The sequence below is a fragment of the Danio rerio genome, chromosome 11, assembly GCF_049306965.1.
Source record: "Danio rerio strain Tuebingen ecotype United States chromosome 11, GRCz12tu, whole genome shotgun sequence".
NCBI lineage: Eukaryota > Metazoa > Chordata > Actinopteri > Cypriniformes > Danionidae > Danio > Danio rerio.
This window is the reverse complement of record NC_133186.1, coordinates 24,519,221-24,546,106: the sequence shown is the minus strand read 5'-3', so window position 1 is coordinate 24,546,106 and position 26,886 is coordinate 24,519,221. Positions and strand designations below refer to the sequence as shown.

Below are 26,886 nucleotides of genomic sequence, written 5' to 3'. Positions count from 1 at the left end.
TGTGCCTCTGTGTGATGTTTATAATGAATACTTTTTATAACAAATATTATTATACATTGTGTTTCATTAAAAATTAGCTGTTCCCTAAAAACATCAAGAATTGTGTTGATTCAGCTCATTTTAAAGCAGACTTTTTTTTGAGCGTACAGTAATAGCTATTTTCTTTATCTTAAGACATGCATTTTCATTTGTGTATTATAGATGGAGCCTTTTTGCAATGAGAACTGTTTTCATTTTAAAGCATGGTGTCAAATAAAAACATACTAGTTTAATTCAAACATTACCTCAGTCTTTGATTTAATGGCATTCGCACCAGACAGCCTTTAGACAACAGTGCTAACCTGCGAGGAGCTTCAGTTCCCCAGCCGGAAGAGAAAAATCACATTTCATAAATAAATCAGGCACGTCCCGGAGAGGAAAGAGCTACAGCGGCCACCCAGAGACATCTGAGACGAAAGAGTTCAGGGCTGTATTTAAAGCGTCTCTGCTGCAGATTTCTGTGTGTGCATTCATCTCAGCATATATGTGAACATGTGAAATGATCCTATAAGCTCTTAGAGTGTTACAGGATGGGTCTGGAAGACAGCCAAGTGGTGCAGCTGCGGTTCGGGACGGACAGGTGATGAGTTTCATTGACCTTGAGGACTGTCTAGTCAAAACACTGATCGTAATGGGTGGACAACATTAGCAGGTTTTTTTTTAATTGTATAGACAATCATATATCAGTGTAAATTATTAAATGAAAGTTATTATAAATATTATATAAGTTATTATGTTACTAAATTATAGCTAAATACACTGTAAGCCCGTACAGGTTGATTGAACTTAAAAAAATTATGGAAACCCGCTGCCCTAAAAAAGTTAATTTCGTCTTGTTGAAAAAACGAAACTTTTTAAGTTTATTGTACTCATTATTTCAAATGCATTTAATTAAACATTCAGTTGACCTAAATAAAGGTTTTTAGTGCACACTATTGACATCTTAGGTACAATAAACCTAAAAAGTCTTGTTTTTTCAACAAAACAAAATTAGCTTTTTTAGGGCAGCGAGTTTCCATAATTATTTTAAGTTCAATCAACCTGTATAGGCTTAAAACATAAAATGTTGACCTAAATGTTGACAGATATTAATTTAACCTGAACAATTCACTATAAATTATTTATTGAAAATGCACCTACATTACAAACAAGGACAAAGATGAAAGATTTACTTTACAATTTATTTGAAATCACTTAGAAATATCACTTTTAAAAACAAGTGACAAAACAAGAAAATGCCTTGTATAACAATTACTCATTTATTACTATAAATCGTATTAAAACAATTATTTAAAACCATTTAAACTGTTTTTACAAACATATTTAAATATTAAACAACCACAGTATATCAAGGGTTTTTACAATACTGGAATTCAATACCAATCGGTACTGAAGTAAAAAAAAAAAAAGTCTATTTCCCGCTAACATTTGAGCACTGTTAAGCACATTCTTAAGCAGTACTGATTTGCCATTGTGTTTACGTGCTCCACAGAAATGACTGTGAATGGCTGTGGTCATCGGATCACTGAACTTACTGCTGTTTACTGAGTGTAAACACAGATACAGGGACCCATGAGCGTTTTAAAGCCATAATTCATCAGCGGATTGCTTGTCAGCTTATAGACAGCTGATTAACTTGACTTTAAACACTCCAGTATCCCTGTATCTGGGTTTACGCTCAATAAAAAGTGGTGAGTTAGGTAAACCGAACACCTTCACAGTCATTTCTGTTGAGCATGTGAACACAATGGCAAATCAGTGCTGTTTAACAACACGCTCAACAGCACTTGAATGTAAGCGGGAATGAACATTTTTTAAATTTCAGTACCAATTGGTATCGAATTCCAGTATTGTGACAATCCTACATTACACCGTATCATTATAGAACATTAACACTTGCCAAACACTAAGGCAAAGTTTTACACTTTTCCATCACAGTTACAGCAGAACAGCAAGCCTGAAGGAACATGACTTTTCTGTACCTGTTTACATGGCAAGTTGATTTTTGACAGCCAGAATCTTACCCTTCAGCTCCTTCTTACCCAAACCCAGCAGAACTTGTTGAATGAAAAGAAGGGTATTGCCCATGCACTTTGGGTAGTCTAGGTGCAGTGCATAAGTTAAACCAAAAAGAAGACACATGGCCTGGGGTATGTTGTCTATATTGTCCATTACAACATTCCCTTCCAAGATGATTCCCACTGAGGATGGGTGGAGGCGGAAGGACAGGGGTTGCAGAGCATCTTCATTTTCCCGGTTAAGGATTCCAACGGGCACATGTTGGTATGAGTCTCCATCATCAGAAGCCTGACAACAATATACAGATAACAAAAATAAATCTTAGAGGTGTACATTTGATTTTAATATATATTAATTGTATTGAATATTTTTTTAGTTGTATTTAAAGCATTTTTGTGAATTGTATCCCCAAACATATCCAGTATTCAATAATATATAAAACATAAAGATACCACAAAACATTAAATGGTTTTTTTTTGTATACGAGTCATTGCATACGGCATTAAATTATTTGATACAATTAAATTACTAAAGATTTGATGTTATTCTACTTAGCATATTAGAGTTTTAAAGGTGTTATAACATGAATTCGAATTCCTCGTTTATCATTATTCCATTTATTAATGAACTACAATAAGACATTGTTTGGGTGATTTATTTATTGTTATTGCTAATATAGATGCACATTAAGAAACATAATACAAAAAACTTGTATTAATATACAAAAAAAATTTATCAATGATACTTACAAAACATGATTTGAAGAACTCAGATGGGTCATCACCAAGAAGTACTGGAAGCCCTCGAATGACAACACATCGCATGTCACTGAGGTCAGAGGCCTGAGGTGTTGCAGAGAAACATTGTATCATGTCAACATGAGAGAAAGGCAATTTTCATGTATCATTATTTAGTGTCTGTTACTGAGGATTTCAAAAGTAATTATATCAATTTCAAAATACAGGAAACAACGGCATCGATTTATATCAATGGCATGTACAAACAATTGCATATACAAACCTTGGCATCTAGCAGAAGACTGCTTAAAATCTGTCCAGTGAGACCTCTCTTTGACCTGAAGATCTGAATCAGCTGTGGGCAGTGATGATCAAGAGACCCATAGAATTCTTGCTTCAGATTCTTCCCAACTATTCGGTTGAATTCTTGATACACCTGTAGTAGTAAAACACAAAAAGTAAATTAACAACAGAGAAACATTAAAATGAACAACTATCAAATATGTTATCATGTTTATCAATACTGTATTAGTTTTATTACAAACACTTTACCTGACTTTCAGTGAAAAGTGCTGGCCAACGCTGAAGTATCTGGCTTACAGGAGGCTTGTTGATCACAACTTCCTGTCTTCTTAAAGACAGAGTCACATCCATATTCTGATTAATGAAGGTAGCATCAGGTTTTTTTTTCTTCGTTTCATCTGCTAACTGCTGTCTGAGCAACTCAAGACTGGAAGTATCATGACCACTTGGAAGGTTAGGTAGATAGTTGACCTCTCCTTTCCTTGGTTTTTTTATGTTCTTGTTAGGTGGATCACTGCTAGTAGAGTATCTTCCTCTTTTTCCTGCATTAACTGTGACATCTGTGTGCCCAAGGCTTCTCATTTTGGATCTGTAATTTCCCATTTTGTCTTTCAAACTGTTTGTCCACCCACAGTGTCCAGAAGGCGATCCTGGTTCTTGAAGGCAGGGGTGGGTATTCACCAATGCCTTTGCAACACCTTTTAAATCGTCAGCAGATGGGTATGCTTTGAAGGAGTATATGGTTTCAGCAAGTTTCTGAAGAATGTCATGTTTCAGTTCTTTTGTCATTTTTAGATGCGTTCCATCCTTCAAGTAGATTAAATTGGCCTGACGCAGCCTGAATTCAACGTCGACCGAAAATTTCGGAATCAAGAAGATATCAGGCCATGGCATTTTCTTTTTCTGGGGTGATTCAGAAATCAGTACTGTATCTGCAGTACTTGGAGCATTACTCGATATTTCACTTGATGACTGCATTTCATCTTCTGCCACTGACACCAATTCAAGCACTGGGATAATTTTTACTGTTGGCTTCTCAGGGAGCTCTTCCAAAGCAGTTACATTGCAAAATTCATGATCAAAGAAAGGATCTCGAAACTGCAATGTAAAATTATAGTTCAGTCCAAGAGTGTTTCTGAGACAGTTGATCAAATCTTCAACTGAACATGGCTTTGAAGTCAGTGTGACTTTTCTGATATCAGCTTCTGTGAGAATAACGCGCAAAATCATGATTTCTTGAGAGGCCATCTAGAGGGAAATGACAAAAGATCCAATTTAGCAAAGAATAAAACGTTTCAATGTCACCATCAGTTTACCATGTACATTATATGCTGACAGGGGAATAATATCATTCAGATCTTCAAGTTGAAGCACACAAAAAGATGGCATAACTGGGCAGCAAAGCTCATATGAATGAAGGTGCTCAAAATACCATGATGTCATGACTTTGCACACAAAATGTACCTCTGCATTTACTGCAACAATCTGAGTTACTTGTTTAAAATCAGGTAGCCCTGAGCATGATCCAGCTGAAAGTATCATGTCTGTCTTGTAATCAATCCCATTAATGCAGACAGATGGTGCAACAAGAAGTGTATGAGTTTGAGGGAATTTTTGACCAAGAACTCTCTGAATGTTCTCTGGGAAAGTGTTAACTAACACTTGTGTAACCTTGGTCATTTCCACACCCAGTTTGAAAAAAGAACTGCAGTCCAACTGATGACTAAGAGCCCTCTGATGTTTCACTGCAAGGGTCATGGCAACATTCTTGAAGTTCTGAGCATCACGTATAACCTTTTTGAAGAACTTATGTTTCGCTTCAAAACGCATTGTCCAGACTTCAGTAAGTGGACCATGTACCCTAATTAGTTCAGTGTAGTGTTCAATGTAGTGGTGTTTTGGTCGTAGTGTAAAGTCAGGGAAGGTTGACTGCAGAAGATTCCTATGCTCTGCCACTTTGCACTCAAGGATGTATAATGACTCTTCAGTAAAGCGAGGTGCCACAATTAATGCAACAATGTCCTTGAGGAGCATGAGCACTTCCCATGTGTTGTCACCCTCAGGAATGTTATGGCCAATAAGAAAAGGAAGAAGCCTAATCAGACACCAATTCTCATGGCCATTTCCCCCAATTGTGCCCTTGGTTGAGAAGCCCTTTGAAACCATCTGAGGCTGATCAGTTTTGTCTGTGAACGTATAGGGAAATGTTTTGATGGCTTCATTTAATACATCTAGAGTGATGCATTTCTTTGCTATCAGGTCTTTGAGGCAAACTGACAACTCCACTGGGACCACTCCCTCGAAAACATCATGCAATATGTCAGGGGGATAACCACCAATGACATGAAAATGTTCTAAAATTGATGTGAGTGGGCACTGTCGTCTCACACCTGTTTCTCTACATACATTTGGATCATGCAGTGATTTTTGCACCTGCCTGTTGTGTGTATCTCTACCTCTAAGTTGAAATGCACCAGATCTTACCTCTTTGTGTTGTGCATCAGTCCTGGATGCCATGCAAAATCTACAAAACTTGTCCACAATGAAGCTTTCAGAAAATCCTGCAAGAGAGTGAGCACCAAGGTTATCTGCTGACACATAGAGTACCGTTCCTTTAACACTTCTACCAAGATGCTCAATGTAGACACCATGCTGTTCAAGAGTGGCTAAATCACAAAGAAGTGGGTGCAGAACTCTTTCATAACCATACTCTTTAATTATTTCAGTGTTGCACAAGAGAGCAAGCTGAATAGAGTTTAGTGTGGATCTGTATTTTCCATGCAAGTTTGCAATGACCCAGTAAAGTGCACACATCTTATGTTTTCGTTTAGATGTTCCTAAAGGGTTAGCCACTTCAAAATCATCAATATATAGACCCAAAGCGATTGTGAATTCATCACTACTAAGAAGGGCATTCCCTCTAAAGCCTGAGCCATCACTACATGTCCTGTATTCATCTGGTTTATGTTCGTGTCTTGACATAGCCTTATCCAAAATGTCTTTTTTGTTCAATAGTTTCTGTAGCATCTGTAAGAGGGGGACATATGCTACAGTTTTTCTGCCTTTCTCAACTACAAACTCCATAGGCATTACCAGAGCAAAGTTGCGCATTACATATGATGCTCTTCTTTTACTAGTTGCAAGACATCCATTTTTTCCACATGATTTAGACAATATGTCACTTTCTGCCACAACCTCAACCACCTCTTTCACAACTGCCTCATCTACATGTCCAAAGTGCTTCTGAAGAACAGCCTTTATGTTCTTTTGCAAAAGTGGCTGGGACAATTGAATTATTTGGCAAAGCTGTTGAGTTACTTCCTGAACCGAGCTCTCTGGTATGTGAAGGATGGTTTGCATTTTTAAAAAAAGAGCAGCTAAATTAAATTGTAACTGTTGTCTTAAATCTTGAGATTGTGTCTCGCTTGCTTCTGCATTCAAAACATCTTGGTCAAATTCACCTAGAAGCATCTCCTGTGCAGCATGCTCCTCCTGAGTGTCAACTACACTGTCATTTTCAGTCTCATTACTCTCTATCCTTACTATTAACTCTGGTTTAAACAGTGTCTCATTTTGATCTTTGTGATGCTTGCTTTTGTGTGCACTGAATGTGGAACATACACTGCTTTCAAAGTTACAGCCCTGAAATGGACACTGAACTTTTTGGTGGTCTTTGAGATGTCTACGCTGAAGGTGGGCAAAATATTCAGTAATCTGACAGGGTTCAAAAAAATCACAACGCTGACAGCGAAACTTCACTTTAATTATCGTTTTAGACTGTTGTTTTTCATTTTCTGTATGAACACGAGATAAGTGTATTTTAAGGCTATTGAAAGACTTGAACGTACACAAACATTCCTGATATATGCATGGAAATGGTTGGCTTCTTGCATAGCTCCCATGTTTAATTCTATAATGTTTTAATAAGTACCCTCTTTTGTCACAAGAAAATGTGCAATACTTACATTTCCAGCTCATCCTGGTTGGCTTTGCTCTGATTTTTCTGTAATGTGCAAATCTGCTTTTTATGTAATCTGCAAAATTACAGAAATACACATTAGATTACGAGCTGACACAACACATTTACATATTTTGATCTGTTATCACGAAATTTTCCACAAACAGCTATTGTTAACCACAAAAATATTCAGAGTGCTACAGGTATTTATCTAACGTTAGCTTTTCAATCGAATTAACTGAAAATGCACTTGCTAATGCCATGCTGAGGAGCACGAGGTTGCATATCTTTGAAAACTGCTAACATGGATAAATATTTCTATCATGCAAAGAAAGGGTCAAATCTCATTGCAATCTACGTTTAATACTTCACTAACGGAGAAATATATACATATATATATAAAAAGCTCGAATAGGTCAGTGATAAATTTGCGCTTTATCCGCGTTAATGTTAACCGTTAGCTAAACATTTCTGAACCGCAGTCAAGTGAGCCGCCATAAGAGCTACCATCACTGAAAAAAGTAATCAGTTTACAAAACAGATAAAGCTTTTGTTAATGAGGATAACTTATCGAATGCAACGTCCACATTAAACTTTAGATGTGACGATGTTGTCACGTAATGTTAGATGGTAACTCTACGTTTATATAACGTTAAGAATGCGCGGCCGCGATCGGTTATAACGTAGCGAAATTGAACACGCTTACACATTCAAAACTTATATTAACCTTTTTACATACTATATTTCACATGTCACGAACCCTATTACGCATGTCTTGGCATTTTGAACGTCTTAGACCTATTTATAATTGTGGTAATGGCGGTTGCGACAGACCAGAACAATAGCATATCAAAAATTAACATGAAACTAACGTTAGACACAGCTTAGTCTTACATGTAGTTTTCTTTCTAATCGCTACATACTTTGTTAAACAAAAAACAATGTATTAGCTGTTTGGGACGAAAGTATGAAATCGTACTAATACTCACAGTGTCCAGCACAGACATTAGAAAATGCGCGCTCACGCGGTCTCCACCAGTGACGTCAGTTCAAAGAGCCTGTCACATTTGCCCTTCCAATTCGTTCCTTTGACAACAGACTAGAATAAGCTCTGTTAAATACATTCAATTTAAACATTCCAGTAGAATCAAAAATATCATCCAAATCGTACAACAAACTAAACAAATAGAGTAATTGAGAAAAAACTTTGGCATTTATGTTTATTGAATCTAAATATTTTGAATTAATTCAACTTTAGGGATAACAGTGTATACAAATTGCTTTGATAGTGAAAGAGGATTGTTGATTTAAAAAAAGCTGTTGGATGAATTTCTAAACATAAATCAATTCTATTGAGATTACATAAAATTATCAACAGTGATGTACTGTTATAAAGTTGAAAAAAATTTAAATTAACCAACAAATGACCATCATTAAAATAGTAAACTGTATTTTTTTCTCTAGCTATATAACAAAATAAAACAGTACATATTAAAAAGTCTATTTAATTACAATTAGTTTAAATTCTACTTTTAAAAATGATGTGTACTGATTTTCAAATTATGGTTGTTAAGAATGTTGTTGACCAATATAATTAACTAATATCATAAAAATTGTATAATTTTGTCTTTATTGCAGTGTTATTTTTGGGATGGTATAGACCATGGGTGTCCAAACTCGGTCCTGGAGGGCCGGTGTCCTGTATAGTTTAGCTCCAACTTGCCCCAACCCACCTGGCTGGAAGTTTTAGAAGAACTAGATAGAGCTTGATTAGCTGGCTCAGATGTGTTTAACTGTGGTTGAAGCTAAAATCTGAAGGACACTGGACCTCCAGGACAGAGTTTGGCTACCTCTGGTATAGACTTTGGCACCAGTGGAGGCTGAGGTGGTTGAGAAGTGGATCGTCCTTTTGCAAATTGCAAATTTTCCAGTTACAGCAAGTTGAAAACATCTGAACTTTTCAGAATCCAGCAAGGGCAGCACAATTCATGTAAGTAGAACTAACCAATCTGCTGTACACATTGTATGGAATATACACATTTCAGTAATAATGGCTGACTAACTACCTTAGACAAATACAGTGCACCCAAACAATGCAGTGCTTTTTACTTTTCTAGATAACCGTACATCATAGCTGCAGAAATAATTTGTTTATTTGTCATCCTTTGAGAAAATGATCGCCTAGTTATGAGGGACACCAGGGGAAGGCGAGTGCAAAGTCCATTATAAATGTTCAAGGAATCCACATGCTTGTCATTTCAGGTCAAAATAATAACACACTCGAAAATGAGTATGGTGGCTAGCAGCTCTGAAGAGATTGTAAGTAAAAAGGATTTAGGGATGTCAACCAAAGTGGCTTTTTGGTTTCTTTTCTTGTGCATCCCAGCCACTAGCACACTATCTCAAAGATTTTTTAGCATAGGACGAAATATAGTCATTCAACTTTACAATTTGTAATGTCGCAGTATGTATTTGAGTTATGATGGCTGGTTCCTTTATTTGAAAGCTCAGATTTAATTATCATATTTTTTGTTGTTTACAGAGTTGGAGGTTTACTGTATCATTATAATGGCACCTTAAAATTTTCTTTCATTGTTCAGTATTTACACTTTATTGCACAAACTTTGTAACATTTTATTTATCAAGTTTAAGAGTCACTTTAACACTTATTATAAAGAGATATTTAGTTTAAATATTTTTGTTTTTGACTATTAAAGCTATTTGAATTAGTGTAGGTAAATTAAAACAAAGTGGGTAAATAACAACCCTAATATTCCTAAATGTTTTGTTAAAAAGTATTCAATAAATGAAAATATTATATGATATGAAACATGATATAGTGACTTTTTTTTTTTTGCAATATCGCCCAGCCCTACATAACCATTAGAGGCTACAAAAATGCTCGTTGTAGAAGAAATTTTTAGATAGCACTTAGAGGTTTTTGCATTTGAAACCTTCTTATTCACTTTGAGATTTGATTAAATTTATTTACTTTATTTTAATATATATATATATATATATATATATATATATATATATATATATATATATATATATATATATAAAAGCTAATATGTTCAATAATGTGTATTTAAAAAACGAACAGGGTCAACGAGGTTGTACATGTTCACTTCAACCAATCGTGGGAAAGCTGACAGTAATGAATTCAAAGTAATATGCAATATGCAAATGCCATCCTTGTGCAATTAAAATTGATGGCATAACCAACTATTCAAATATCTCAATACAGAGCAGACACATACTTTCCTTTTGAATTTCATGTTTAAGACACTATCATAAATGTGCACTTCTCTCTGTGCTCAAGGTCTTAACGGAAGCATCTGGATGGTATTTTTGGCCCAGGACTGGTGTAGCTTGTGATCCTGACAGCACAGCCCATGAACAGAGCTCCAGCGCCTCTGCGCTCGCTCTATGAATAATGAAGAGCCACGGTACTCAGCCAGACTGTGGATTAGCATTAGTATGATGTAATGCTTCTGGAGTGGTGAAGCACTATTTTTTTTTTACTATGTACCACGTTGTCTTGATCTCACGAGGCTGGAAGAAATATTTTCCTCAAGTCGTGACTAATCTGGGGCAGTTTACTTTGCAAATTCTCAACATAAATAACGCAAGCTACAAGAGCTGTAATATGAACGAATGACGACTTGAAATAGCACCTCACAAGAATCTATTATCTGTCAACACAATGTCAATTCAACAACACTATCGTCTGTGTGCGAGCAGGATCACATTGAGTTAGAGGTGTGGTTAGAGTGTGTGTGTGTGTGTGTGTTTGTGTTTACGCCAGAGTCGCCCCCTACTGGGCTTATATGACACTGTTGTTGGCAAACAGTGTTGTCTCTTTGTGTCTGAAATTAGAGACACCACACCCCACTCTTCCACAACTGACTATATGAGTCAGGACAGGACAGCTATTTAAACAGGAGTAATACACATATACGCAGGAGAACAAGCTGCAATTTCTTACGTTTACTGCTTAGTCATATTTAATATCCTAACATTTTTAAGCATATCGTATATGATGAGTTACGTATATTCTGAAGCAAAGTATAAAAAATGAAATATAAACAAAAATTTGAACACTTTTGAATACCTCCTTGTTGTTTTTGTTAATCTGGCACATGGAGGCAAATTACTTAATTTCAGCATGAAACAAATGTTAAGATTGTCCCTTTTTCCCCATATTGTGATGTACATTCAATTGAATCAGTTCTGAAAAAGGAAAAAAATGTTGTATGGTGGTGTATAATTTCATCCTTTGGGAACCAATTGGATTTCTGGAAAAAAGACATTGCTAACAAAATGTAGGAAGATTGACTGATAGACGAAAATAGAAAAGTAGCCCCTCCCTAAAATTATTCCATGTGACCAGAAGTGAAGAAAAGTCCTTTTGAGGGGGGAAGGAAGGTTATGGTATTGTATATCAAAGATTATGAGGGCAAAATACATTTTTACAAAACAATGAAGTGCACTGCTACATCATTCATAACAAGCAATACTATACATGTATACATTTAAGAATTTTTAATTTTGATTTCATGCCAAACCTCTTAAACTGAGCATACACTAGGGTTGGGTCGATAGACGATGCAGTTGTATATCGCCGATGGCTGATAGACATTATGATGCTCAGCCAGCATCGCGATCCTTCGTCCCGCCCACTGTCATAGCAGCAACTCACTCGTGATAAAAGACACACGGCCCCGTTTACATCTCAGTTTTAAAATGGCATTTTAGAACAAAAACAATCCACACTGGCGTTTCACCTAGCATTTTCTGAACAGCCCTCCATCCACACTATACCGCTGAAAACGTGACCACACACACACACACACACACACACACACACACACACACTATCTGTCTCTCTAGCATATGTGCATGTCTGAGCTCCAGGCAGTCTTGAGAACAAAACCCTAGTGCACGTCGGACAGTTTATTAAGGATGTACCGCTGGATTGTGACTCATTATAGTTGTTAAACATGATATTTAAGATTAATTGATTTTCTGTCTTTTGAATTTATCATGTAACATGTCACTGCGTCAGTACTCTACTTCAATATTTTGCTTTCACGCTTGTACTTAGTAATTTTAAGTTTGTCAATGCCATTATAACGACACAGATCAGTGCCATGGAAAAAGTGATTGACAGGTGATATTTTGTGTGTAATTTATCTTTATTTATTTATGATTTGGTTATGGGTAAAAACAAAGACCATGCGTTTCAGGTATTTCAAATGGTAGGTTACAAATAATTAATTTGTTATCAATTCATTAATTATAATTATTATAATAAATAATTAATTCACTGCCACCTCTGACGACGATGTCATCATCCATCGCGATGCTTCACATTAGACATATTACGATGCCAAATAGTTTGACAACGTGCTACCCTAGCATATACTGTGTGATTTTGGGTTCGATTTTGAACTGAACTCAGATGACTCTTCTTCTGAATTTCTGCTTTGTCATGTGTCCTTTTGCGTGCATTCACACAGTGTACAGGAGGAATGGAGAGGACATTAATCTTTCCCAATATGCAAACGAATGATTTTCAGACAAGTCCGAAACGATGTTTGATTTATAGTGATAAAGACAGTTGGCAGCAGGCATATAGCCCGGATATAGTCTCTTTAAGAGCCACACAGATTCTATTTACTATTACATGCATTTTTATTATCACGTTTTTATGTTTAATTATTGAATAAAAATGAGGGTTTGTTCTGTGAATAAATATTAAGAGATCGCTAACACATGTCTGTGTTCTGTTCTGTGTCTGAGCACATAAATAGAAAAGCACATTCTCTTTTGGGCTTTTAAAATCATGCCTAATCTAATACACGTCAATAAATCAAGCATGTACCATGCAGCAGAAGTCACAGCACATGATTTTACAGATTTTCATCTGAAACTGGCATATATGGAAGCAAAAACGATGACTGGTGGAAAGGTGGTGGGGTATTATTGTTTTTTCAGAATCGTTGGAGACAAAAATTAATTCATTCATTTTCCTTCAGGAAAGACCTTCCGCTGTGCAAAACATTTGCTGGATAAGTTGACGGTTCATTCTGCTGTGGTGACCCCTGATGAATAATTAATGAATTAATCAATTAATTAATGAGATTAAGTGTTTTTAAATTGATCTCCCCTGTATGATGGTAAAAAAAAACAATAATCCAGCTTAAAGAACAGGTAATACATAACATACACATTCTATACTACAGTGCATAACTGACTGACAAATTATAAATAGTCTGCCCGTCATTTGCTCTCGCCAGTTTGCATGGAAATGCATGACAGCACCTTATGGCCTACAGGGTTAAAATGACACATTTTTAAACACAGCATGTGCATAACGCATGCAATGCACTCTTGGCATTAGCTGTTGAAAAGCTTTAAAGAAAATGTCCAACAATATAAATAATCATGTTCTGAATAATTCATGGGAGCTTAAACGTTCAGTTTAGGGAGCGTGAATTAAGTACTTCACAGATTTTTAACTATATTCTTCAAAAGCATTCATATTTTACAAGCAATTAATTGCAACTTCATCCCAAAAATGAACTCATAATTTGGCTGAGGAAATACAGTTATAATTTTTATTATTCATGTAAATTTAGGTGTTATGTTACATCTTTGTAAAATCTTCTTTAACGATTTAATGTATTTTGTCCCTAGTTTTGAGTTACGATGATGGTGTTCTGTATTTGTATTCACACATCTTAAGAATCACCATTTTTGCAATAACAATTTACAGTTTATTCTTGTAAAATTACAATTGAATTTTGTAATTTTAGCAAAATCATTCTGCCAACAAGTATGACATATTTTTTTACTTGAAAGCAGTTTTCTTTTAAAGGGGTGGTCCAGAGTGTATTTTTAAGTCTTGGTTTCGTTTTTAAGATGCAAAAGACTGTGTTCATGCGTCATTTGTTAAAAAAAAAAAAAAAAAAAAAATCACATTATGTTTTCATGTATCTTACTTTGGATAATATACAGCTACTTAGCTAACATGAAAACGACTATCATATTTTCTAGTTTCTTCAAAAAGCCGGCCATCAAGAGGCTCTGATTGGTCAGCTAACATAATGTGCTATTATTCATGGATCAGCTCCACGTCACCAGGAAAAGCGTAATGCCCCTAAAACCACGCGCTTTTGCACTGTGTAAAAAATGTCAGTTAGAGTAGCTGTGAGCCGCATCAATTTAAGCCTAAATCAGACAGAAAATGACACAGGGGACACAGCTGAACCTCACGCCTGGTCTCTAAAATAAAATCTGACAAGTGTCTTTCACATATATTCAGAATAAGCATGTGTAAGTAATAGGAAACTAGGGGTGTCAAAATTGATTGTTTCTTCGGTGCACCACAATGCCGACGTGGGCAATTCGGTATCGGTTCAGTAATAATCATAACCGGTCATTATGTACTGACGTCATTTATCTTATATGTCATCCTAGCTTACTATGGCGAGGGAGGCGAGTGCAGGTATTTACATTGCTCCAACTAGGGTTGAGCCAATAGATGATGCCATTGTCCACTGCCGATGGCCAATAGACAACACGATGCTGAGCTGGCATCGCCGATCCTCCGCCCCGCCCCCGTAACGAAAAAAATACACACTTAGGCCCTGTTTACACTAATACGTCTTAGTGTTAAAATGGCATTTTAGAACAAAAATGAACACACAGCCACACTGTGTTTTACTTAGCATTTCTGAACAGCCCTTTGTCCTCTGAAAATGCACATCACGTGACCACACACACACAGCCACACACACACTGTCATGTGCTCGTCTGAGCTCCAGAGAGCAGTGAACATCGGACAATTTATCAAGGATATACCGCTGCATTGCGTCTCACTAAAGTTGTTAAACGTGATATTCATACATCCCAATTCTCCCGGAAGTTCCGGGAGTCTTCTGCAAAGGCACCCGCCCCCCCTTGTCTCTCTTTCTCTCTCTCTCTCTCATTGGCTATTTGACCTGCTGGCGTGATGTTTCCTCTCCTCTCGGCTGTTACATCGATACTTCTGGATACCGACATGAGCGTGTGTCTGTAGTTTTTGCCACAGTGTCTAACATGGATCTGCTGTGATCGACACTGTCGTTTATCAGTGTCCCTCATCTTGTCAGTGTCCCTCATCTGTGAAGAGCGACAGCATATTGAAAACCAATAGCAGCCCTTTCTGTTGAGAGTGTCACCAATCAAAGGGGTGTAAGAAAGAACTTGCTAGACAAGGAAAGTGAATAGAATATTTATATTTGTTTATTTACTATAAATGCTTGTGTTGTTTAAAGGTACAGTGTATATATCTGACTGTTTGTATTAAAGGACAAAATTGTATTACATGTAGTATGTAAATATATTTATACATTTTAGTACAAGAATTACTGTGCTGTGAAAATATAAAACTGTGAATGGAATGTATCGTCAATGCACCATGATGCATCGAGATATCAAACTGAACCGAATCGATGGCATGATAATTGTAACCGAACCGAACCGTGAGACCGGTGTGGGTTTATACCTCTATATGAAACGTTCACATATCTTTTTTTTATTTGAGATGTAGAACACAAAGAAAACAGCCACATGGAGACACTGCATGTGCTGGTGAAGATTGTGGCTGTTTACAGTGGATAAATAAGAATTTGTAGCTAAATTGTTATCGTTAAAGCTAGAAACTGTACATGTAATAGATCGATTTTATCAAATAAAAATATTTACAGGTTGTGGCTCACAATCCACAGCTTTGTTTATTATGGTTTGAGCTGCTCCTTCTTTGAGGAGTTTTTAGCCAAATCCAGCACTGAACTGGGAGATATTCTGGAAGCTGTCCTTTGTCAAATGCTAGCTATATATATATTTATAATTATCTGAAACATAATTAAAATTAAACTGTAAGTACTTCTTTATTTGTGTTATGTCCTCTGGAAGCCAAAATACAGCACCAGAACAAGCTCCATGGAAATAGCAGCGTTTGGACAGCATTTTAGCTTTCTCTGCTATAACATTACAGTGCCTCTGGCAACGCCCCTTCACTGCACGGGGTGTATGTGCGTGGTGAATACACATAACTTGAAGCGTTTGGGATCTCACTAACCTGAATGTACTTCGATGTACTTCAAACTTCATTCACTGTAGGCTTTTTTCTAAGCTAACTCTGTAAAAGCCAATGTCTCCCTTTCCATTGAACTTTGAGCGTATTACATTCAGAGATGTTGTTTATGTTCATACATCTACATTACACATCAACTATATAGTATTGTTGTGGACCACACCTTTAAGAAATATGCCAAGATGGGTCATTTAGAAGTTTACTGTAAAAAACCATTGTATGGCAAGAGAACTCGGCAAAGCATCAAACATTTGGAGTATATAAGCAATAACGACACAATTTCCATTTTGATTTGAACCACCCCTTTGACTAACTAGTTTTTCGTCAGTTTTCAAAGAGAAAAGTTGATTGCCAGTATTTGTGCTCGTCCAGAGAACAGCTAAAAATCTTGCACAAAATAAACCCATCAATCCTTAAATCTGACAAGGTTGTTTCCTCATGTGTGCATCTGTAAAAGGAAGTCGCCGACTGTTTACACCTCTTGGGGTGGATGTAAAGTTGACTTCAACTGCCACAACGTCTCACTGTTTCCAAGGAGACTGGATTTTCAGGGCCCCTGGACACAAGCCATTTAAAAAAAAAAAAGAAAAAAAAACATGGAAAGAGAGAGACAAATGTGCAGACAGTGAAGAGGCAGGGCACGAGATATTGAAAATGACTTCTGAATGGTGAAACGGTCAGCATACCCAACTCGAGAAAGCTATACTGGTCATGTTTACATACACTTAAATAGACGCACTTTGTCACAAGCTTTTTATAGCACATAAGGGCAGTGCTCAACCGTACCATCAAAACAATGCGACGCTTTCCTCAAGAGAAAACATTAGACTATCTATGCACCAACAACTGATTCCAAATGTAATGACTCAAATGGCCTACATTTGAATTCCCAGCCAAAACCTCCTCCAAAAAATGCCGCTGGCAGTGCAATGCCATCATCTTAACCTTCTGCACTATTTCCCAGAAGTGGCACGAATGACATGACCCTGTCATCGAGTCCCTGTGAGCGTCGACCCAGACAGCCATGGTCATTCTAGAACAGGCCGTGGTGCCACGCATGCCCCTTATTTTTAATTACAGCCCATCCCTGTCTGGCACACCGATGCACACCCACTATCAGTTATACACAACAAGAGCCCATTACACTGACAATGGAGATTACTGTTGTGTGGTAAAGAATATTAGTCACAGAGATCTGTGGAAGAAAGGAATAGAAGAGGAAAAGGCAGAGAGAAAGTGAGAACTGACTGTATTCAACAGTTTAAATAAGCAAAATGGATAATTTAAAACAAATTTATTTCAACATATTGGAGTGAAACTATCAAATGTTACTAAACTATTAAGTTTTGGGTTTAAAGGAGTTCGTCTGACTTTCTTTTTAGCTAAAAAAAAACACACATGGATCATATATTATGCCATAGTATAAAGGTATGTTTGTTTTGAGTTGGAAGTTTTCATAAGAGCCTTTTTAAATGCAAATGAGCTGTTGATCCATGCTCTTTTCAAGAAGAGGGTGGAGCTTTTACAGCTTGTGCTTCAGTTACTCTGACAAAAGCAAACCAAACGTATGGATGTGTTTTATAGATTTGTGAGTTTAAACTCCCCATGTACAGTTTTCTAAGTGCACAGACACAATGTTGGCATGTCCATGAAACACTTTTTCACAGATCTAACGTACTGTTACACATGCCATTTCTTCCACAATTGTTTACATTTACAGTCATGACCATTATGCATATTTGTACATTTTTGGCTAAGCCTAAGCCTTTTTGACAGTCAAATAAAGACTTCAGATGCAAAAGACTGCCATTTTAATTTAATGAGTATTTTTTTCAGGAGAGTATATGTGTAGGTACAGTTAATTAATTTCTTTTCATTGCCTTTAAAGAGAAATAACTGAACATAACAGGCTCAGATGGCACTTAACATTTGGATTCACACACAAAGTGCTGTCAAACAACTCAACCTAGGCCTGTCCCTTTGGGTGGGAATTATTAATGTCAGAATATTGTGACATGAGCATTCTGGGAATAAATCTCAAGACTACAGCACAAGCATTTGGGGGAGTTCAACAAAAACACAGCTTACTGATACAGAGAATTGCTCTCTTTGTAGTGGAAACTTTGAAAATTTGGAGATAATTTATACTTAAACAACAAAATTTACAACAAAAGTTACGCTGAATGTGTAAAAGCCAAATAAGGTCATTTGCATGGTGTGTAAAGAATGCCTAGTTCATACCTCAGGGGTTTTTAACAAGCAATGGACAGATTGGGGATTAAAAAAAAGTAATTATATTATTAAAATTAAGAGTTGCATTTTAAACAACATGTAATATTAAATGCATTCACAACATATTCAACAATCATTAATGATTAACCGACAAACATTTCTGTATTCTACATTTTTATTTTTCCTTGCAACTTAAGGCAAGTTAACATACTGTAGATTTTGTATTCCATCTTTTTCATGAAGATTAGTGTAAGATCAAAACAAAAAATTTGTGGACCCCCTACCACCGCAGACCCCCTGTTGAAGGATACTGCCCTAGATTTGAAAGTAGGCTCACCAGTACCAAATAATTTAGCAAAAATGCCATTTTGCCATTGATTTAAACAAACTAGGCTTTTAGCTAATGCACCTAATAGAGCTGACTGTTTGATAGCTACAATGAGGGCATTGCATTTTATTCCTTTAAAGCACAGGACACCAAATTCAGTCCTGGAGGGCCAGTGTCCTGCAGATTTTAGCACCAACCCTAATCAAACACACCAGAACAAACTAATCAAGGGCTTACTAGGTATAGTTGAAACACCCAGACAAGTTTGATAAGGCAAGTTTGAGCTAAACCTTGCAGGGGCACCGGCCCTCCAGAACCGAGATTGGTGAAATCTCATCTGTGAAAGGACGTCACTGACCATTTACACCTTTGGGTTTAGATGTGAGGTGCAGCCTTTCAAAAGATGATAGCCTAAATAGCAATTTCCACAAATAAAGATTTAACATCTCTCTAAGGAATCTGTATGTAGGGTCAGCATGCTAATGCATACTCTTGAACAGTGACTTTCAAATGAGCATCAGTTAAAGTGATCTCAAATGTAATACGGTTTGTAGAAACTTATCATGCCGTGCGTTTGCCTATAGTCACCAGATGTTTCAAACAAGACGTTGTGAATTTCTAGAGCCATATTAATCTTATGAAGGCTACCATGGAAACAGTTTGGCATTGCGCGGATCAGACGGTGATCTATTTTTAACAAAAGTGCAAAGGTGATCCTGCCTTTTGATGTGTGATATTTTTAAAATGTAAATGTAATTACTAACATGATTTTTATTGTCTATGATAACTGTTGTTTTAACAATGTGTGAGACTTTACAATAAGGTTTCAGTAGTTAATGTATTTACTAATGTTAAGTAACTGATACTTGTACAACATTTATTAATCATAGTTCAACATTTGCTAAAGCATTATTAAAATACAAATGAACGCCTGTTACCATTAGTTAATGCACTGTGAGTTAAAATGTACTAACAATGAACAACTGTATTTTCATTAACTAAGGTTATCCAACGTAAACAAATACTGTAATAAATGTTTATTGTTTGATTATGTTAGTAAATGCATTAATTACAAATGTTGGGGAAAGTTACTTTTGAAACTAGTGCATTAGAAATATTGAGTTAATATATATATAATATATTGTAATATATTAACAATACATTACAATATATATATATATATATATATAACATTACAATATATATATATATATATATATATATATATATATATATATATATATATATATATATATATATATATATAACCCAACAATATATTACAATAACAATATTACAAATAAGTTACTTTTTGTACAAAATAATTGTGTTATATTACTTTTGAGTTACTTTTCCTTACCTGGCTGAGCTTTGATCTCTTTCAGAACGTGCAGCTGTTTTTTTTTACCTGTTTTATAGTGAAGCTTTGCAACAGCCACCATATAGCCTACACCTTAATTTTCCTTTAAATAAGGTAGGATAATAGTATATTTTGAGACCTTTCTGAGCCCAGAGCTATACATTCTATATATACAGAATAATGAAAGCATGTAAAGTAATGTGTTTGTTACTTTTGTACATTTTGTGTTGTGTTATGTTAAATAAATTCACTGTCCATTGAGATAAAGACTGCAATAAAGCCTAAGAGTACTAACATGAAATAATTTCAGGCAATAACAGATTTAAAACTTTTAAAATGTTTAATAACAAAATGAATTGAAATAAATCTTTGAGCTTCATGCATTAAATCATTTTCTTCACGTGGCCATAAAAATTGTGTAAATCGTTTTGCAAAGGAAAAAAATATATATTATGTTACAAAACGTAGTCACTTCTGCAGTAGACAGTCTCCTCAACAATAAAAGCAATAACCTTTTTTTTGTTTGTTTAGTCGTCCAACATTTAGGCATCCAATTAAAAAAAAAAAAAATTTCAATGTTGTGTGTCTTGCAGTTGTCAAGATTCTTACTTACACATAAACTACACTTGACAACAATCCACTTCTTTTCTTCAATGAGATCAAAATAACAAAAATCCACTGCAGAAATGTAAGTCTCCTGGCTGCCATTTTGACTGACCGCATGATGATGGGCGATTTGTGAATGAATCATTTGTTTTAAACGAATCTTCTAAGTAAAGCGGTCGAACCAGTTCATTAAACTAAATGGAGTTGTCATGAAACTGTTCGCGTCTTCAGTAAGTACTAACATATCGAATACTCCCTCTGACTTAAAAAACAAAACAATATCCTGAGTTATTCAGTTACTAGAACAGTATACTGACTCATCTGCTGTGAAAAAGGAGACCTGATGATGATGATGATGATGATGAGTGCGAGCGGACTGTCTGTTCCCTAGCAGCACGCTCTCTCTTATTGAGTTTGTAAATCAAAGATCATTTTTATTCTGCAACATGTTTTTTAAAGCCAGTTAAGCAAGGCAAAAAGTAACTTGCGTTACATTTTTTTAAGTAACTCAAATGATATCACTTATTTTTAAAAGTACAGTGTTATTTTACTTATTACTTTGGAAAAGTAATGTTATTACATAACGCACATTATATATATTGCATTTCCCCCAACATTGTTACTTACAATTAATACAACCTCATCATAAAGTGTTACCGCAAAAAACAAACACATTACTAAGTGAGAGTTCCAAAGCACTCACTGCATGAAGACGTCCAAGTTAAGTAATTTATGAAAGCAAATTATAAATAAATAAATAGCTCTGTATGTATTTCTTATATATGATACACCGTAGTTAGTTACAAACAAGCAAATGTGTTGTCTTTTTTTATTTGAGTCTATCAAACATTATGTTAATATTTAGTGAATTACAATTTAGACACAATACTTTTTTTCTGTTTCCATATACTAAAGCAAATTGTGTGTGACTCAGCACGATGGTGTGTCATTGCATCCAATCTGTGACAATTAAAGAGCACTGGCCTGTGTGTGTGTGTGTGTGTGTGTGTGTGTGTGTGTGTGTGTGTGTGTGTGTGTGTGTGTGTGTGTGTGTGTGTGTGTGTGTGTGTGTGTGTGTGTGTGTGTGTGTGTGTGTGTGTGCGTGTGTGTGTGCGTGTGTGTGTGAGAGAGAGAGAGAAAGAGAGAGAGAGAGAGAGAGAGAGAGAGAGAGACTAGAGAATATGTGGATGTGACCTAATGCCTGTGTGCTTGCCCTAAAGATAAAAGACTCCCTGATGTCTGTGCACATAAAAAGGAAAAAGTCGATTAACCATAAGAGAACAAGTGAGAAAAAATGTAGGTTTTGGGGTTTGTAGGTACTGTGTGGCTAACAGAGCTTGTGAATTTTATGTAATGAACCTGAATGCAAAGTCAGAACCTTTTCTGGTTGCGACTGGAAAAGTATCCACTGTGTAATACAAATGCCAGAGTAGTTGGCGGGTCATTCCACAGTGGCGACCCCTAATAACTCAGGGACTAAGCTAAAAGAAAATAAAAAAATATTTTAATATTAAAGCAATATATTATAAAAGCAATATCACACGAGTAGCAGTGCGACATGGCTGTATATCTGCAATGGCGACTATATACATCCTTATCGCACTGCTACGAGAGTGATATTGCATTTATATAACAGTTTGACGGCACAATTGTGTATATATTAAAAAAAAAATCTAACACAGAGAGTCTAAAAACCCTTTTGCAAGAGGAACTAATTTCTCCCGCCATTCACATCTGCAGCTGACGTCAGAACAACAGAAACCATTGTTACTTCACAAAAATGTCGCTTTAAAGCAAGTATTTGAATGCACTTATATTAACAAAGCTTGGTGCACAAACTCTGTCATCGTTGCGAGACATTGCTCTGTTAACCTGGAATTTGTAATGGTCAAATTTAGATCGTTTTACCAACCACGGGAGTTCACCTCCACCATAATAACTGCTGCTTATATTCCTCCCGATGCTGATGCCAAGCTTGCTATGAATGAACTTCATGCAGCCATCAGCAAACAACAGACTGCTCACCTGGAGGCTGCTTATATTGTTGCGGGGGATTTTAATCACTCAAACTTAAAGACAGTGCTCCCCAAATTCCATCAAAACATTTTCTGCCACACAAGGGAAAACAAAACTTTCGACCAAGTTTACACAAACATGGCCGAAGCATACGCTGTGACCCCCCCTCCCCCACTTGGGTCAATCAGATCACCTTTCTTTGTTTCTCACCCACAAGTACTTATCCCTCATCAACCGTGTGAAGCCATCAATAAGGACCATCAAAGTGTGGCCAGAGGGGATGGACTCCACACTCCAGGTTTCAACACACAGACTGGAGTATGTTTGCTTCCCAGGCCACATATGTCTCTCACGCAGACATTGACAGTTACACTTCCTCTGTTCTGGAATACATCAATACCACCATAGACAGTGTTACAACACAGAAACAGATCACCACATACCTGAATCAGAAGCCATGGATAAACAAGGAGGTGCGCCCCCTGCTGAAGGCACGCAACACTGCCTTCAGATCATACCTGACGGTATTCCTGGGCGCGTCCTCAAAGCATGTGCAGAACAGCTCGCTGGGGTTTTAACAGACATTTTCAACCTGTTGCTCAACCTAGCAGCTGTGCCAACATGCTTTAAAACCACCTCCATTGTGCCAGTGCCGAAACACTCAGCCCAACATGCCTGAATAACTACCGCCTTGTAGCACTCACCCCCATCACCATGAAGTGCTTCGAGCGGTTGATCCTGGCACATCTGAAAGACTCTCTGCCATCCACACTGGACCCACATCAGTTTGCCTACCGCGGCAACAGGAGCACAGAAGATGCCATCTCCATAGCACTGCATTCTGATCTCACACATCTGGACAATAAAAAAACTTATGCACGAATGCTGTTTGTTGACTTTAGCTCAGCATTCAACACTGCCATACCCTCTAAGTTAATGATCAAACTTTGAGACATGGATATTGACACTTCTCTCTGCAACTGGGTTATGGACTATCTGAATAACAGACCTCAGAATGTTAGATCAGGCCACATCTGCTCCACCACCGTCACACTCAACACTGGTGTACCACAGGGCTGTGTGCTGAGCCCCTTTTTTACTCCCTTTTTACCATCGATTGTAGGCCTGTGAACAGATCCAACACCATCATAAATTTGCAGATGACACCACAGTGATTGGTCTAATCAGCAACAATGATGAGATGGCCTACAGGGAGGAGATACAGCATCTGGCCACTTGGTGCACAGACAATAATCTGCTCCCTAACACCAACAAGACCAAGAAGCTCATTGCGGACTTCAGGAAGGGACGAACAGGCTCACATGATCCCATCCACATTAATGGGATGGCCGTTGAGCCTGTCTCATCCTTCAAGTTCCTGGGGACCCACATCTCAAAGGACCTTTCCTGGACCACCAACACCTCCAGCCTGGTCAAGAAGGCTCACCAGCGCCTATTTTTCTTGAGGCAACTTAACAAGAACCAGCTTTCATCAGCTATCTTGGTGAACTTCTACCGCTGCACAATAGAGAGCATCCTGACCAACTGCGTGACAGTCTGGTATGGAAGCTGCTCTGTTGCTGAGCGTGAGGCACTGCAGCGGGTGGTGAAAACTGCCCAACGCATCACAGGGCCCACACTGCCAGCCATAGAGGACATCCAGAAGAAACGCTGTCTGCACCGAGCACACAGTATTCTTAGAGACACCTTTCACCCTGCTCACAGACTGTTTTCTCTCCTGCGTTCTGGGAGCGCTTTAGGCTCCTCCGGACAAAAACCAGCAGACGGACGAATAGCCTTTTCCCCAGAGCTGTGTCCCTTTTGAACTCTGCCCCTCACTGACTCTTTTGGCCCCCCAATACACCCCCACACTCTTCTAACTTATACACCTCACAATCACTGCACTATTTAACATTTGCCCATTTAAAATTTGCACATATTCATTGCACTACATTGCACTGATTCATTTATTTGAACTGTATATACCCAATGCACAAGGACATTTGTAACTATGTACACACCCACTGCACATATACTTTTGTAATTATGTTTATCTATCTGCACACTTCTGATTACGTATAGCAACCTGTACATACATTCATTTATTATAAATCTGTTCATAGCTAATACAACCTGTATATAATGTTCATAGTACATCCATCTATATACCGAAATCAGCTAAAACCACATGCTTGAATGACTGGCGTACAGTTCCTTTGACACCCATCTTCAGCAAGTGCCATAAGAAGCTGATTAAAAAGCACATCTGCTCTCTACTGCCCGCTCACACTGACCCTCTGCAATTTGCATACAGGAATAACCGCTCCACTGATGATGCAATTGCTTTCACCTTGCACACTGCTCTGTCTCAAATGGAAAACAAAAACACATATGTGAGAATGCTGTTTGTGGATTACAGCTCAGCATTCAACACCATAGTGCCTGCCAAGCTGGTGTTGAAGCAGGCACTATGGATCTGGGTCTACACAGCTCTCTGTGCAACATGATCATGGACTTCCTGTCAGGCAGACGCCAGGTGGTCAGAATGAACAACTTTACATCATCCACACTGATTCTCAACACTGGTGCTCCACAGGGCTGTGTTCTCAGCCCACTCCTGAATTAGAGGTGGGCCTAATCACCGATAACCATGAGACGGCCTACAGAGAGGAGGTGCACACTCTGACGCAGTGGTGTGAGGAAAACCACCTCTCACTCAAAATCAGCAAAAAAAAGGAGCTGGTGGTGGATTTCAGGAAAGAGAAGAAAGAATACCCCAATCATCATCAACGGAACACCAGTGGAGAGAGTCAGCACTTTTAAGTTTCAAGGAGTACACATCGTTGAGGATTTAACATGAACTGCTCACATAGACGCAGTGCTGAGGAAGGCACATCAACGACTCTTCTTCCTCAGGCACTACACCTTCCATCGTTCTACACCTGCACTGTGGAGAGCATCCTGTCTGGCTGTATCACCACCTGGTATGGAAATAGCACCAGCACTAATCGCAAAGGCCTACATAGGATTGTGCAAACTGCTGGACGCGTAGTAGGAGGTGAGCTTCCCTCCCTCCAGGACATTTACACCAGGCGGTGCATGAGGAAAGCCAAGAGAATTATCAGCGACTCCAGCCACCCAAGCCATAGACCTTTCTCTCTGCTACCCTCAGGCAGACAGTTCCGCAGAATCCGGTCACGCACTAGCCAGCTGAAGGAAAGCTTCTTCCCTCAGACTATCAGGCTGATGAACACTTAACACACCCCACACAGACTCTTCCATACCCCTCACTGCAAACCATTAATATGTAATATGCACTGCACCTTAACCAATCCATGCTTGAAACAATACTGCCTACAACTATGTGGACACCTATTCATTTTACATATTGCTGTCAATTTTACATTGTCCTGTTTTTTTAGGAGTATGCTGCTATATTTTGCACTGTCGTTGTGTTTGCACTGTCTGTATTTTGCACTGTCATTTCATTTGCACTGTCTGTGTTTTGCCCTGTTGTTGTATTTGCACTGTATTTGTATTTTTTACAGTCTGGAGCTAGCACCTAAGCTTTTCACTCATCATAGCACACGTGCTGCTGCTGATGTGACAATAAAAGTGATTTGATTTGAAATATTACCATAGTTTTTCTATAACTGCACTTTATAACTTATACCTGTATCCTGCACTTGCTGCTATTGCACTGCTGGTTAGACCTAAACTGCATTTCGTTGCCTTGCACTTGTACATGTATAATGACAATAAAGTTGAATCTAATCTAATCTAGATTCTCTAGCATAATGTCTAAAGTGATGACAAAACGGGTGATTTTTCTGACATTTTAAGATTATAAGGCTGAACTGCATAAAACGCCATCAGTCTAGAAACGTTTTCCCTGTATTTCTCGGTTGCAATCAGGAGATCACAATAATTATCCCTGAAAAAAGCCAAAGCAATTCAAACACTACCAGATTACCATTGTGTTTATTATAGAGACAAATTTCCTTAATCTCCCCATTTCTTCTTTCTCTCTTTTTACTGAACTAGTTTGCAGAAACGAAAACAGGAGGCTCATTAGAAACAAAAAGATTTCCAATCAAAAAGTAATTCAGGGTTATACAAAGAGTGGCCACCAAAAAATAC

At 37.4% G+C, this 26,886-nt stretch overlaps 3 protein-coding genes across 34 annotated transcripts in view; 1 reads left to right on the top strand and 2 right to left on the bottom strand.

Moving 5' to 3' along the window:
- ppfia4 (PTPRF interacting protein alpha 4) overlaps positions 1-26,886 on the bottom strand; it is a 205,733-nt gene that overhangs the window by 144,381 nt on the left and 34,466 nt on the right.
- LOC141376600 (uncharacterized) lies at positions 400-26,523 on the top strand. 2 transcript variants are annotated; one of them, XR_012387149.1, is made up of 2 exons: positions 400-691; positions 10,382-12,235. XR_012387149.1 is itself a non-coding variant. In XM_073916676.1 (2 exons), exon 2 carries the CDS (start codon positions 23,948-23,950, stop codon positions 24,569-24,571), a length of 624 nt encoding a protein of 207 aa, XP_073772777.1. In that variant the 5' UTR covers positions 439-691; positions 22,964-23,947; the 3' UTR covers positions 24,572-26,523. The 2 variants fall into 2 exon arrangements, 1 of the variants encoding a protein (XP_073772777.1); XM_073916676.1 differs by lacking the exon at positions 10,382-12,235 and adding an exon at positions 22,964-26,523 and having other exon boundaries at positions 439-691.
- Positions 1,202-8,090, bottom strand: LOC110439107 (sterile alpha motif domain-containing protein 3-like). The gene is made up of 7 exons (XM_021473511.3): positions 8,046-8,090; positions 7,064-7,132; positions 5,583-5,659; positions 3,348-4,346; positions 3,079-3,231; positions 2,808-2,900; positions 1,202-2,346 (listed from the first exon to the last, which is right to left on the bottom strand). Exons 3-7 carry the CDS (start codon positions 5,613-5,615, stop codon positions 2,026-2,028), a joined length of 1,599 nt encoding a protein of 532 aa, XP_021329186.2. The 5' UTR covers positions 5,616-5,659; positions 7,064-7,132; positions 8,046-8,090; the 3' UTR covers positions 1,202-2,025.